This window comes from Benincasa hispida, chromosome 9, assembly GCF_009727055.1.
Source record: "Benincasa hispida cultivar B227 chromosome 9, ASM972705v1, whole genome shotgun sequence".
Classification (NCBI taxonomy): Eukaryota; Viridiplantae; Streptophyta; class Magnoliopsida; order Cucurbitales; family Cucurbitaceae; genus Benincasa; species Benincasa hispida.
In genome coordinates this window covers 76387368-76403947 of record NC_052357.1, presented here as the reverse complement: position 1 = coordinate 76403947, position 16580 = coordinate 76387368, and the positions used below count along the sequence as shown (strand labels likewise).

At 32.1% G+C, this 16580-nt stretch overlaps 1 protein-coding gene across 3 annotated transcripts; it reads left to right on the top strand.

The window, feature by feature from the left end:
• Positions 1-14395: 14395 nt before the first annotated feature.
• On the top strand, positions 14396-15980 carry LOC120085268 (NADH dehydrogenase [ubiquinone] 1 beta subcomplex subunit 2). Of its 3 annotated transcripts, none has more exons than XM_039041176.1 (4): positions 14396-14600; positions 14969-15014; positions 15420-15470; positions 15705-15980. In XM_039041176.1, the coding sequence occupies exons 1-3, from the start codon at positions 14494-14496 to the stop codon at positions 15468-15470; spliced, it is 204 nt and encodes a 67-aa protein (XP_038897104.1). In that variant the 5' UTR covers positions 14396-14493; the 3' UTR covers positions 15705-15980. The 3 variants fall into 3 exon arrangements, with proteins under 3 accessions (XP_038897104.1, XP_038897103.1, XP_038897102.1); XM_039041175.1 differs by having other exon boundaries at positions 14397-14600; positions 15685-15980; XM_039041174.1 differs by having other exon boundaries at positions 14398-14600; positions 15694-15980.
• Positions 15981-16580: the final 600 nt, after the last annotated feature.

The following is a 16580-nucleotide window of genomic DNA, read 5'->3' as shown; positions in this document are numbered from 1 at the left end:
GCATGTATTTAGTATTGGTTCCGACTTATAATTTTTTTGCCATATATGTGTGTGTGTGCATGTTGGAAAATTTGTTTACAATAATTTGGAACGTGAGAAAAATAAAAATGTCTGAATGTTTGGTTTATTTTAGCTTTTAAATTGAATATCTTTCTGTTTATTTTGTTTGTATTTATTGGCCGGTGACACGTTTTTTCTATTATGTCAAGTCGGTAATGTTTCGTAAACGATCCGAACACCGTTCGGAATTTGGCGTTTTTGTTAGTGGAGGTTCGAGTGCGGTTTATCAAATAAATGTTTCCGGCCAAATCTCTACTTACATGCAACTTCAACATAAATACGAGAGTTCAATGGATATATTTATTATAAATATTATAAAAATAAATAGATGTTGATTGTTTAGTGTTCTAAAAATTACGTGTCAATATTCATCTACGTGTCTTGTAGTTATCTCTTCGTTATAATTAATAAATTAAATGTTATTTTGCATATTTAGTACATATTAAATTTCGAATATAAATACAATATTTTGTGATAATGTTGTCATGACAAACCTTACAAAATTAAAATTCATATCCCTTGACATTGATGACAATAATTATTTGTCATGGGTGCTCAATGCTGAAATTCACCTTGATGCTATGAACATGGAAGAAACAAATAAATAAGGAAATACGATAGCCAATCAGGACAAAGCAAAAACTATGACTTCCCTTCATCATCATCTCCACGAGGGAATAAAAATGGAGTATTTTACAATAAAATATCTTTGTATCTTGTAGAAAAATTTGAAAGAAATGTATGATAAAAAAAATAGTCATTCTTCCTAAAGCTCGTAATGAGTGGATGCATTCAAGGCTACAAAATTTTAAATCAGTAAATGATTACAATTCTGCATTATTTAAAATCAGTCCAAAATTGTTGTTATGCATAAAGAAAATTACTAATGCTGATATGTTAGAGAAAACATTTTCTACATTTCATGTCTCGAATATGCTTATGCAGTAGCAATATCAAGAGAAATGTTTTAACCATATTATGAACTAATTTCATGTATTCTCGTGGCCGAATAAAATAACGAGATATTGATGAAGAACCACGAATCTCGACCAACTGGAACAATACCATTCCCTGAAGTGAATACTATGAATGTTAATACCTGTGGTCGAGGTCGAGGTCGAGGTCATGGCTGTGGCAGAGGAAGGAATAATTATTATTTTCGTGGTGGTCGTTCTAATCATTCAAATATCAAAAGAACCACACAAAATGATGATCACAAAAGAAAAGGCTTCACAAGATAAGAGTTCAGAGAGTGTTGAAAATAAATGCTTTCAATGCGGAATGACTGGGCATTAGTCACGTACCTGTCGTACGTCAAAACACTTAGTTGACCTCAATCAAGTCTCCCTGAAGGAGAAAGAGAAAATTGTGGAAGCAAATTTTGTATACCAGGATAATGACATATTTGACCCATCGCATATGAAAAATTCTCATACCAAGAAGATTGACACAATTGATGGAATTTCAAGTATTTCTTTTAACTTTGAGAGTATATAGACTTGATGTTGTTGTTTTCTTTTATCTATCTTCATTTCTTTAGTAACTTTTGTATATTTTAGATGTTGTTTTTCTTATTTTAATTATTTTCTTTTAATGAAGAAACATAGATCGTTTCCCTATGTTGGGTGATTCAAAAAATGTACAAAAAAGATCCATATCTAACAGTGCAACTACACACACAATACTTACAAATAAAAAATACTTTTCCACGTTGACAATGCTGAAAGCAAAAGTAAATACAATATCATGTTCTGTAAACCTGATCAAAGGTTTTGGAAAAGCAAATACTATTTTTGTTAAGGTTGATGCCCTAAATTTCGTGGGTCATGTAGTTTATAATTGTAATGTACAAACAATTTATTTATTTAATAAAATATATGATATTTTATTCGACATTTAGTAGCATTAACCCACAAAACCAATAAACTAACATCTAAAATTATCTTCTGAAACTTAAACATATATGTAGAGACATACATGTGGATCACGTTTAAGTGATAACCTAAATAGTCTGTAGTAAATGAATAAGGTTAGATAGCTTATCTTGGTGACACTACAAACATGGCACGGTTTGTAGATGTTACAATTGTTGTAAAATGCTACAAATGATATGATCCCGATCATTCATGTAGAGACATGTGAATGGGGGTGTTCAATACAAAAGGTTTGTATAAGATCGAACCACTAAATGAATAGTCTATTTATATAAAGCCGTTAATAGTAGAGGCTTACATTTCACCAAGATGACCATAGGTGACATGACCTGAATCCTGGGTGAGTTGTGAACTTCTGACTATGAAGGCGGGCCTTTGATTTGTATGGGTGAGAGTGACCAGATCGCCGACTCAATAAGTCTATCATTTTGAGTATTCGTCTGATTGGGAAGGTACACAACTATACAAGACAGAATTCACTTATTCCCCAATATCGAGGCAAGTAGATAAATTGTTACCTTAAGGACTGACTGTGGGGCTTGAACAATTTGATGTCACACCCTTTTTTGACATGACAGGGTTTGATCATAGTTGGACTATGGCTTATTGTTCATTAGAGGAATCGATTGTACTTAAAAAGTTAGATGTAATTACAAGGGCGATAAAGTAATTTTGGCCCAACTGTACTTATGAACAATGTATGAAGGGTCATCACACTGTTGACTGGTTATATCCAATAAACATAGAAATATACCTATAGTGCAAAGAGGGCAGCTGTCGATCTTTAGTAGAGTGACTGACGGTTAATGGATGTTGAATATTTTAATTACAAAAATTTAATTAATTATTCAAGTACCAATGGAGCTTCAATTTACAGGTCCATTAGGTCCCCTCTATAACTCAACATGGATTATTGAGAATTAATTATGGATTAATTTGAATTGTTCAACTTAATTGATGAAATTTTTTATATGTGATATAATTAATTTAACTTAATTATATATGATATAATCAATATAATGTTTTTGATACATTATAATATAAAGTTTATTTGAAAGGAATTGATATTTGAAAATGATTCAAATATTAATTATATGGATCTCATCCATATAATTAAATTTAATATAATTGTGATTTATATTAAATGTCATACATTATTGAGAGATAAACAAACTATAGGTTATATTGTATTTGATATAATATAAATACTATAGGTTATTTGTTATATTTGATATAACATATGGTTTAATATAAACTATATGATAAGGTGGTTATCATATATATATAATATTTATTAAATAATTGTTATTTATTAGATTATTTTAAATCTAATTAATTTTATTTTGAAAATTAATTGAAGAGAGAATTGTAACTCCCTCCCCATATTTTCTCTCAATGTGATCGTGCTAGTGGATGTGGGAGTTTTAACGCTTCTTCGTCGTTTTTTATAGAGCACTCTCTTCGAATTTTTTTATCTAAAAAAAAAACTCTCAAGAGAATTTTCTTCTCTTAAATCACTATTCTCCCTCTCCTAAAACTCAGAGCTCACACACTTTTGAGAATTCTCTTCCCCTCAGAGAATATGGAGGTTGCTTTTGTGGTAGTGTCCTCGTTGGCGGCCTTTTGATTCGTGATTGATCGTGACCGAAGAGGAGACTCTCGTGAAAAAGCTTTTGGCTTTAAGGTAAGTTGATCCAAACTATTCCTCTTCCTTTATTGCATGCTATGATTTTCCGATAATGCATAATATTTATTGTTCTGTACACTTCAATTTTGTGAAAAACTAAAATTGGGACAATCCAACTTCCACATTTGAATTTCACCATTCTTTCAATTTTACCCAGAGGAACAAAATTTACAATTGACAATGCATTGTTCTCTAGTCAATCAAAGAGAAATATTCTAAGTTTTAAAGATATATGTTGCAATGGTTATTATATTGAGACTGATAGTAAGAATAATGTGGAATATCTATATATTATCTCTATTATCTCAAATGAAAAACATATATTTGAAAAGTTGTCTGCTTTATCTTCTGGATTATAATATACTCATATACAAGTAATTGAAACATATGCAACAATGAATCTGAAATTCATGAGTCCAACTATATTTGTTATTTGACATGATAGACTGGGTCATCAAGGGTCTATAATGATGAGAATAATTATTGAGAATTCAAATGAACACCCATTGAAGAGCCAGAAGATCTCTGATCTAATAAATTATCATGTGATGCTTGCTCTCAAAGAAAATTAGTAATTAAACCATCGCCAGCTAGAGTGAGAACTGGATCACTTGCATTTTTAGAACAGGTTCATAGTGATATATGTGGGTCTATTAGCCCACCAAGTGGACCATTTAGATATTTTATGGTATTAATAAATGCATCCAGTAGATGGTCACACATGTGCTTATTATCAAGTTGAAATCTTGCATTTGCAAGATTACTTGCTCAAATAATTAAGTTAAGAGTACAATTTCTTCATTATACAATTAAGACGATTCGTCTTGATAATGCTGGTGAATTTACATCTCAAGCTTTTGATAATTATTGTATGTCAATTGATAAGTGTTGAACATTTTGTAGCTCATGTTCATACACAAAATGATTTAGCATAATTATTTACAAAATATTTGCAATACCATTACTTATGAGAGTTAAGCTTCATCCATCTGTATGGGGACATGCTATTTTGCATGCAGCGTTACTTGTATGCATTAGGCCAGTAGCTTACCATAAGTACTCACCATTACAATTAACTTATAGTTATGAGCTAAATATTTTCCATCTGATAATTTTTGGATGTGCAGTATATGTTCCAATTGCTCCACCAACGCACATAAGATGAGACTTCAAAGAAGATTAGGAACATATGTTAGATATGATTCTCCATCAGTTATTAAATATCTTGAACCCCTGATTAGTGATATATTTACTGCATGATTTGCTAATTTTCATTTTAATGAGACAAATTTTCCAACATTAGTGGGAGGAATAAAAAATTGGAAAAAGAAATTACATGGAATGCATTGTTATTGTCTCATTTAGATCCCCGTACAGATCAATGTGAACTTGAATTCAGAAAATAATTAATTTTCAAAATATAGAAAAGCATTTACCAAATGCATTTATAGATGCAAAGAAAATAACTAAGTCACATATACCAACTGGAAATGTTGCATAAAAAATTGATATCTTAACACAACAAGTTGTCACTAATGAATCTGGAACAAACCATATGCGTAACAGACCAGTGGGTTCCAAAGATAAAAATCATCGAAAACGAAAAATAATTAATAGTACAAAATTGTTGGTTGAGGATGTAAATACCATGAAGAAATCCTTGTAATGACAGGAAAAAGATGGAGTAAAACTAATGTAATTATTGACAACATTTTTGCGTATAATATCGTTCTTAATATTATATCTGAAAATGAGGATCCTGAATCAAAACTTGTTGAAGAATGTCGACATAGAAAAGATTGGCTTTAGTAGAAAGAAGCAATCGAGACAGAATTAAACTCACTTTCAAAACGACAGGTTTTTGGACCAATAGTCCGAACAGCAAAAGATGTCAAACCTGGGAGTTACGATGAGGTATTTATGAGAAAAATAAATGAAAATAATGAGGTCACAATATATAAAGCAAAACTAGCTGCACAAGGTTTTTCACAAAAACCTGGTATTGATTATGAGGAGCCACATTCTCCCGTGATAGATGCAATTACACTAAGATATTTATTTGGTCTGACTGTGTATGAAAGTCTGGATATGCATCTTATGGATGTAATCACAACATATTTATATGAATCTCTTGATAATCATATTTATATGAGAATCCCATAAGGATTTAAGGTGCCTGAAACATATACATCAAATTTCAGGAATTTTATTCAATAAAGTTATAGAGATCACTAGGATTAAAACAATCAAGACAGATGTGGTACAATTGCCTGTGTGGATATTTATTGAAAGAAGGATATCAAAATAATCCAATATGTCCATGTATTTTTATAAAGAAATCACAATAACGATTTACTATTATAACTATATATGTTGATGACTTGAATATAATTGAAACTCCTGAAGAGCTTTCAAAGACAATAGAATATCTTAAGAAATAATTTGAGATGAAAGATCTCGGAAAAACAGAATTTTGCCTTGGTTTACAAATGGAGCATTTAGCAGATGGAATATTTATTCATCAGTCAACTTATACAAGAAAAAATTTGAAAAGATTTTATATGGACAAAACACATCCATTAAATATTCCAATAGAACTTCATTCATTAGATATAAAAAAAAAAAGATATATTTCGACCTCGAGACGATAATGAAGAACTTTTTGGTCTTGAAGTACCATATCTTTATGTATCTTGCTAATAATACAAGACCAGATATTGCATTTTCAGTAAATCTATTAGCTAGATATAGTTATTCTACAAAAAGACATTGGAAAGAAATTAAGCATATACTCCGTTATCTCTGAGGAATAATCGATGTGGGTTTGTTTTATTCAAATAAATCAAATTTGACCTAGTTGGTTATGCAGTGGAAATTTATCTGATACACACAAAGTTAGATCTCAAACAAGTTATATGTTCACATGTGGAGGAAATGTTGTATCATGGCGATCAGTGAAACAGACCACAATGGCCGCTTCCTCAAATCATGCTGAAATTCTTTCAATTCACGAGGCTAATTGATAATGTGTATGACTAAGATCAATGACTCAGCACATTTGTGAAACATTTGGCTTGTCTTTTAATAAAAATCTTCCAATAATATTATACGAAGACAACAAAGCTTGCATAGCCCAAATAAAATAGTGCTACGTATAAATTTATGTGCTTGAATGATAGATCCATATGTGAATATAGGGATGCATACTTCTTTGACCATGTTTTTTTTATTGAAAAAGGAAAAATTGAATATATTAGAACATTTAATTATGAAAATGTATCTGTTTCTATGCCTTTTTCATCTATAGTATGCATGAAACTGAAATAATAACAGTTTTAGTATTATGCATGAAATTGGGAATAATACAACTTCTAATAGTATGCCTGAAACTGAAAATGTTACTTTGATAGAATGCATGATATAGAACCTAGAAATAGTAAGAAACAAAGAATTGAGAAAAAATTTGGTCCTGGTTTTTTTACTTTCTTTTTAGTTGAGAGGCCAAATGATATTGACTGTCAGTTTGCATATACGTATCTAATAGATGAGGATCCTAAAACTTACCAATAAGTCTTAAGTTCCGTAGACTCTAACTTATGAAAGGAAGCCATTAAGAGTGAATTTGATTTTATAACAATGAACCAAACTTGGGACTTAGCAAATCTCCTTAAAGGAAGTTAATAATTAAGTGCAAGTGGATTTAAAAAAAAAAGAAAACAAGGCCAGATAGTTCAATTGAAAGATACAAGGCTAGATTAGTACTAGTAGGGTATACACAAAAACAAGGTATAAACTACTTTGACACGTATTCCCCTGTAACAAAGATAGCTACAATTAGAGCCTTGATTGCACTAGCTATCATCCATGGACTTCTAATTCACTAAATGGATGTAAAAACAACATTCCTCAATGGTGATCTAGAAGAAGAGATTTATATAATACAGCTTGACGGCTTTACAGTTGTCGGTCAGGAAAATAAAGTATGTAAACTTAAAAAAATCTCGTTATGATCCTAAGCAAGCTCCCAAAGAATAGTACGAAAAATTCAATGACACTTTAATAAACAATGGGTTTAAGGTGAACTCTTATGATACATGTGTTTATTCAAAGTTGTTTGAAGCCGAGTGTGTGATTATATGTTCATATGTTGATGATATGCTCATCTTTGGAATAAACATAGAGACGAAAAATAATACCAAATTTTTATTATTGTCGCATTTTGAAATGAAAGATTTAGGTGAAGCTGACGTAATACTCGGTGTTAAAACAAGAAAAATTGAAAATCGATTTTCTTTATGTCAATCACACTACATTGAAAAATTATTAAAGAGATTTGACCGTTTTGATGTTCTTCCTCTAAAAACTCCTTATTCTTGGGCTCTATGCCTTAGAACATTAGATAGTAAATGTAATTAATTGACCACCATCAATAAAGAGTTATCGATGTTATTTCATCAATAAAAACTTATCGATGCTATTTCAATAAATATTATTGATTGTGTTGTATTCTATTTTGTCTTAATAACCCTAAATCCAATAAACTAACTTATGGAAAAATTGACATGCGCAACAGAAATAAGAATCAATTTTACTCTAATTGCCCAAAATAAACATGCAACCCTAAAAGAATTAAATAGGGTTATTTTGAAATAATACCTTTGAAGCTCCCAAACCGTCCATCTGTACCCGAACACGAACGGACCACCACTAAAGTTGACCTACTATTGAAAATAGAAGAAGGAGTTTTTGGTTGGGTTTAGGTTTTTCTTTTTAGCACCATTTTAGAAAACTATTTTGGCAAAAATCCAAAAGTCTTTAATCCAAAAACACAAGCCCATATTTATAGAATAGAGCAATGCAAAATTGCATGAAATAATTTCATAAAATCCCAACACCTATAATCCACTATCTTAATGGGCTTAATGTTCCACTATAAGCCAACACCTAGCCCACTATTTTGTTAGTGGAATTATCCACAAAAGTTTGGATTTTCCCACCAACTTTAGTCAAAAGGCAAAATAGTCATTTGGTCAAAGTCAAACTTTGACCAAAAAGTCAACATTTTGACTTTTTATGATTTTTTCCGTGTTGACTAATTTTGACCTCCCGAGCATGAATCCACATTCATTTTCTTGAAATTCAAATCACATTTGAATATAAGGTCGGTCAAAGTTTGACTTTTAAAAGTCAAAAGTCAACTCTTTGACTTTTTACATCTTTCACCATTTCTATTATTTCCAAGCTTTCGAATATGAACGTATTCATATTCTTGATATTTAAATCACATTTAAATATTAAAGTTGTATCTCTAAATTGAAAAACCGACTACTATATCACATATACTTATCGGTTTCTCTCTCTTCACCTAATTCGAGCAATTCGAATTATTCTATCATTCTGTTCTAAGTTTATTCCATATGAGCTAGTAGGGGAACCTAATGGACCTATAGATCATGGGCTCTAACGATCCGAGATTAGCTGGCTAAACTCTTTAGATGGAGCTAATCAACATTCGTTAACTAACAGATCATTCCACTATAGTCCCGTAGTCGCACTCCCCTCACTATAGATATATTTGTGTCCATTTGATATAATCATGATTAGTAAGATAATCCTTCAGAAGTTGTTCGTAATCTCGGTTGGGTCATAAAAATCGTTTTACCCTCGAGACTACATTTTAATCCTTAAGTTCCACTGATCATTTAATGTACAATTGGTTTAAAGTCCAACCTATAAATCAAACCTCTATCGGGCCAATGAGAGGGTGGGGCCCTTTGTTCAATACCTGGATTCAGTACTAAAGGGAACAACTTATCTACTATCCTTATAATGGGTAGAAGTGAATTCTATCTTGCACCCTATGTTCCCAGCTATCCACCTGATCTTACTCATGAAATGGGAGGCTTATTGGGTCAGTGATAATGAGCTGCCCTCACCTATGCAGATCCAAGGATAATTTCGAGTGAACAGGAGTTCATAGTTAGCTCAGGATTAAGATTAAGTTACCTAGGTCATCAATTAACGAAATAATCAGTTTTATACATTAAACGATATTTAGAACATAAAAGTGACTATTTCATGGTTCAGTCTTATGTAAACTCTTTACATAGGATGCCCCCATTTTCATGTCTCCATATGAACGGTTTAGGATCACATCGTTTGTACTAACTACAAAATGGGCAGCATCCATAGTGTCCCCAGAATAAGGCGCCCAACCTTATTCATATACTATAGACCATTTTGGCTATATATATTTGAACTTGATCCACATTTATGTCACTATATAAAGTTTAAACTTAAACTTAATAGCCTCGGAACCTTAGTTTATTGGATTCATGAATATAGAATTTAAATTTACTAAAGATTTTCAATAACTGCTTTATTGAACAAGAATAAGATATTACAAACTACGAGTTTTAGGACATAAAATCCAACACTAACATCCTAGATTGTCTTATGAGTCTTGAACAGTATGTGGAGATGTATAGGGATCAATATTCAAGATATAGCTAAAGGGTCTATAGTATAGAGATAAAGCCGTGCACCTTATCTTGGAGATACTATAGATATGACCCACTTTGTATTTGATACAAACATGATGATCCAACGCGTTCGTGTAGGTGACATGCAAATGAGGGTATCCTATGCAATGAATTTGCATAAGACCAGACTGTGAAGTAGTAACCACTATATATGACACCTTTGGCTAGTTAGGTTTCTATTTCAATAAGATGACCTAGGAAACTTAGTACTAATCCTTAGTATATTATGAATTTATGTTCACGAGGGATTATCCTTTGATTTGTATGGGTGAGAGAGGTCAGTTTGCCGACTCAATAAGCATACCATTTTGAGGACAAGACCAAGTGGACTCTAGGAACATAACAATACAAGATGAAACCCACTCCTTCCTAACTTTAAGGTAAGTAGATGAGTGTTCTCTTAAGTGGTATCTCCAGGAATTAAACAAAGAGCCCTACTATCTCATTGGCCTGATTGAGGTTTTTGTTTAATGGATGGACTGTAAACAGGTTATTCATTAAAGGAGCACTGGTACTTAAGGATGCGGAGGTAACCCAGGGGTAAAATGATAATTTGACCCTGTTGGTGCTACGAACACTCGTGAATGACTAACTTGCTGCTATTGGTCTATATCCACGAACACGAAAATATATTTATAGTGAGAATAATGCAATTGTGGGTCTTTAGTGGAGTGTACCCTATATTGATTAATTTTATTAATGAGTTTAACCAATCAATCTCATATGGTTGGAACTTCTGATCTGTAGGTCCATAAGATTCCCTTGTTAACTCACCAAATGATATTAATGAGGAATGATTTAAATTGTTCAAATCAATTAAGGAAATTGTATATTAATGTGATTAATGTATAATTAATTATGTAATACACACACGTTAATGAACATATAAATATGTTAATGAACATATAAATATGTGATATTTATATGTTAATGAACTCTATATTAAATATGATTTAAATAGTTACTTAATTGATTAATTAATGGACAATTAGTTGATTAAGAAATGATAAGAGAGGTGGAGGAATATAAACATGTGATGTTTATATATATATATATTAATTAAATATATAAATTAGATTTTAATGGTTATTTAATTAATGTTCCAGTTAATTTAATAAGGTCTTATTTAATTAATTGACATCAAGGGTAAAAAAGAAATTACTTGGAGAAGGGGTATATAAATTCACCCTACTAGTCCATTTAGAGAAAACATTCATTTGTGCAAAAATATACCCTCGCCTCCAAAATAATTCCTCTCTACACTCTCTTTACAATCTCTCTACCTTTTCATCTTCTAAGTGTTGGAAACCACTCACTCAACTCTTGGAATCCTAGAGAATAACAAGATTATTCTTATGGCAACGTCTGTGATTGTTGAGAAGATGTTTGTGTGAAGAACAAGAGGAATTTCAAGAAGTTTGAGAATCTACGAAAGTAAGAATCGTTCATCCTTTTTCTTTCTGCTTTATAATGCATGCTTATTATGATGTTTATCCCCTTCTATTATGTTTTAGTATGCTGTGTTTTTGTTTCTTTTAAATGAAAAATTCAAATGCAAGGCGATCTCACGCTTCCACTCGGGACTCGATCCATTTACTTATGATGCTAGTGTAAATCTTAAGAAAAATAAAGAAGCTAGTGTGTCTCAGTTTGAATGTGCAAAGATCATAGATACTGTTATGTTTCTAATGAACTATACGATACCTGATATTGCATATGCTATGAGTAGATTGAGTAGATATACACATAGTCCTGATAAAGATTATTAAGGTGTTCTTTGTTGTTTGTTGAGATATCTTAAGGGCACAATAGACTACTATTTGCATTTCAACAAATTTCTTGTTGTATTAGAATGTTATTGTAATGCAAACTGGGTAACTCATAATGCCGAGGTTGTTTTTACTAGTGGTTATATATTTTTACTCGGAGGAGGAGCAATATCATGGAAATCTGTAAAACAGACTTGCATAGCTAATTCCACAATGGAATGTGAATTTATTGCTCTAAAAGTAGCAGGGCAAGAGGCTGGATGACTTAGAAGCCTATTAGAAAATGTACCATTGGGGGAAAGGGGGCATTAGTACCAGTCACTATACACTGTGATTTACAGGCTTCGATAGATAGGACCAAGAATAATGTATGTAATGGCAAAAGGAGATATATACGTCTTAGACATAGAGATATGAAACAATTGTTAAAGGGAGGAGTTATTACCTTGGAATATGTGAGGTATGAAAAGAATTTGACTGATCCTTTAACCAAAGACCCAACAAGGAAAATCATTTTAGAATCCTCAGTGAACATGGGCTTAAACCCTTATAGTAAAATCTATAGCCCTTTATCTAGGTGGTCTATTGTGATAGACTTGATGGTCCATAATCTATTTTGTGGGTGGATTTAGAATGGACATGATGAATGATACTGCAACCTTTTAATGATTGATAGGCCTTTCTTTGAGTGGTCCTGATATGGACTTGATGGATAATAATGGAACCTTCATAGCTCAACATTTGAGTGGTTTGTCTTTGATAGGCTTGATGAAGATGGTCCCAATATTGACTAGATGACAAAGTCTTCATAGCTCAGTTATGAGTGGTTTGTTTCTGAAAAACTTGTTGAAGCATCTGACGTGATAGTGAAGGTATAGTCGCCTTCTATGAAAGAGTTTAATGGTCTCTTTGTAGAGCTTTCACGATGACCCGAGGTTTATGTGCATAACCATAATAAACTTACTTTATATCAAAGAATCAAGAAAGTGACCAGGAGTTAAATGTGTCGTAGGGGTCTCAACCAGTGTTATTGAAAGTTCAAGAGGTAGCTCACTTTCTTTAACAAGGTTATTGCTCTGCTTCACTATGCATTAATTCAAATAGTTAGATATCGATATTTAAGTTTGATCTTCTTTCTTTGCTCACAACAGTTTATCAATTCTTTTTTTTATTTATTTATTTTTTTTTTTTTGTTTTACTTGTTCACTTTGCCATAATAGTCATTTATGGGGAATGTTGGAATTGACTTTTGGGCTTGGGCCCATAGCAAAAGTTAAGGGAGTGAGAGAGCTTTGTCCCACATTGAAAAATTCAGCAATGTCTAAAGGGTATAAATACCAAGGTATGCTAAATGTGAGTCCAAATTGTGTTGGTGGTGGAAGTATACTCCTTTCATCACATGCACGACAGGCGGGTGATTTTGAGTGAATGTTAAATTATGCTTGTTTTATGTTTTTTGAAGTTAGAAAACCATTAAATCAATAAAATTAATAGTCTTATAACATGATAACATGTATATGTCTAAACAATCACCATATTGATGTAGATATTACATTAAGGTCCTTTGCATTTCAGATAAACAACACATCATAGTTGAGAAAGACTGATTTTCTAGAGGCAATTATCATTATTGTCGATACAATTTTTTTATCAAACACGTTAGATATATTAAGAGAAACAACACTTTAAAGATTTTTTTAGGATTTTTTTTTTTTTTAAAAAGAAACGACTATTATAGTATGACAACTGATATACTCTAAAACTCGCTCAAATAAATAACAAAAAAAAACAAATAATCTAATACATGAATGAAATATGGTAGTTATAATGGAAAATAACCAATATTTTGCATACCCCCTATCACATTGAAGCAATCCAATGGAACAGTTAAACTACCAAAAGAAGAAAGGAAAAACTTTAATAGATTGAAGCATTATTAATAGAGATTACTATACCATCGAGATTATTCCTATTCAAAGACAACTGCTTTGTTGCTACAATCAATATTTAAAAACAATTAGTATGATAAATTAAGAAATATTATGAGACAAGTAACTATACTCAACTACAACGACGGTTACCATGGTTACAATTTATATATATATAAAAAAAATACAATACTAACCATTAGAAAGCTTGCCAACTTGATTTCATATATATTTTTCATGTAAAGAATTTAATAGTCTTCGAATTTTCTCTAAAGTTTAATAATTAATTAAAAGTTATGTAACGTGTAAATTCTCAATCGTATACTGTCTTCTGTAAATCATTTTACCATGTACTATGTTGTTTGTTGTTAACATAGGTTTGGGGGCTTAATGGGCCAAAGGAAAGGCCCATTTACTGAAGTGGCCCAGATTCGGAGCCCACTTTATTAACTTCCCCCATAGTTAAACACAAGACGAGTCTCGTGTGTGATTTTAATCCCAGCTTTCATCTTCTTCATTCGATCATTTCTGCAATCAGATTTTGCTGATCAATTGAAAGTGCAGAGGCCAATTATGGGAGGCGGTGGACACGGAGCTGGAACTACTTACAAGGGCATGACCCTACACCAGCCGAAGCGCTGGCACACCGTCACCGGCAAGGGATTGTGCGCCGTTATGTGGTATAAACCCTAGCTTCCTTAGTTTCCGGTCGACTAATTTTATCGAAGGAACCCAAATTTGATTCTCCTGTTTTAGCCAACATGCACGATAGTTGCTTTTTTTACTTTTTTTCTCTGTCTTTCTATGTACCGCGTCTTTTCCGATCTGTCCTCATTACGTTCTTCCAAATAAATGCATCGTGATCGAGTGGAATTACAAGTTTTAATTTTATCTTGATGCTAGATGCTATATCTGAATACCTCGCTCGTATGCATCTTGATGTTGAGTGGAAATTAGAAAATTTTCAGAATCTGTAGGATTGAGAAGTTGGCATTCCCAGTGGTTCACAATCTGGGTTTTGACCAAATTATCGATGACGATCTTTCAGGTTTTGGGTGCTATACAGGGCGAAACAAGATGGACCGGTCGTACTGGTAAAAATCACTGGTTTCTTAATCATAAATTACATTTCACATATTTTATATTCAAGCATCTAAGTTTTTGGTTGAGGTCCTTAGGATATATGTCTGGGGTGATTCTAAAATGGTTTTCACTTTTGTCACATTCAAAATCACTAAAAAAAAAAAAAAAAACTTTAATTATTCAAAATTAATTCTAATGGTACAAAAAATGCAATTAGAAGTGTAAAATTAATCATTGAATTGATTTCGAGTGATTATAGACATGTTTAAGAGTGTTTAAATATGACAAAAGTGACCTTTTAACCATTTTAAAATCACTCCCAAACATGCACTTAATAAGTTAAGCCAATTTTCGTTTACATAGCATTTATTTTCTATACCTGAATGTCTTATTTTTGTAATATTTGCCATGATCAGGGCTGGAGACATCCATGGGAAGGCCATGGTGACCATGGGCATGAACACTAGGTACTTTTGTTAGTATTTACCTCTCTTTTCAAATTTCCCCAATTAATTATCTACTTTTATAGATAAAAAAAGTCAAAACAAAATGTGTCCTAGCTTTCTCCTGTAATTGCAACACTGAACTATTAACCAGTTGATATCAGGTCATATGATGGTACCAGCTATGGGCACTTCTTTTTGGTTACTTTGTATGTCTGGTATTCATTTCTATTGATAGGTTTTCCAGGTCCTTTGTAGATTTGCTGTCAATGGTGGGTGAAGGGGAAATGGCAAGGCTTCAGTTGCAGGTTCCCTATTTGAATGTTACAAGTACCATATTTTCCAAGTTCTGTTCAAATAAGGATATTGTGATATGCAAGTGGAAATAAACATCACTTTGTCATTTTCACTTTGTAATCATGAATTCTTCTGATATGTTTTGAATATTTAATTTGTGTTCAATCACTGCTATTGTTGAGTTGAAGCAAAGAACAATGCCTATTTTCTGAAAATATAGTCTGTTTTTTTATTTCATTGTTTCTCTTGCATGGCGTACACCTTTCTTTTAAATTAAGGTTATTCCATTTAGTTAATTTGATTTGCTCAAGCTGAAATTCATGTAACCAATGGTGATGAGCATTCGTGAATGCCCTTGAAGTTAGTGTCACAGCAGAGGGATTTTATTTACCGTGAGATAGTTACAGGCACTGTATTTGCATATTTCCTTTCGACTGCAAAAAGGAAAATTAATTGAAGAGGCTTTTTACTTGCTGCAATCAGAGAATTGGTAGGTTTTTTAAAGAGCATTTCAGCTTCTCAGCTTTCTGAATGCTAAATTCGAAAGCCTCAGTTGAGTTGCCTCTACGGCTCTCTGCAGTAAAGCAATATTGTCATTTCACAGGTATCTTGTATTTTTGTCGAGTATGTAGATACCAATTTTAATGAAATCAGTGCCTTTAAAAATGAGACTGTACAAATGAGACTACATTATGATTTTCTAAAGTTCACTGTACAAATGAGACTACATTATGGATAAATTGTCTCTTAGCTTGGATCGATCAAATGTTCACCCTTGTTATTCAAATCTTTCTGTTGAAAACTGAGATAGATTTGGTTCGGCAAACAGAGCATGAG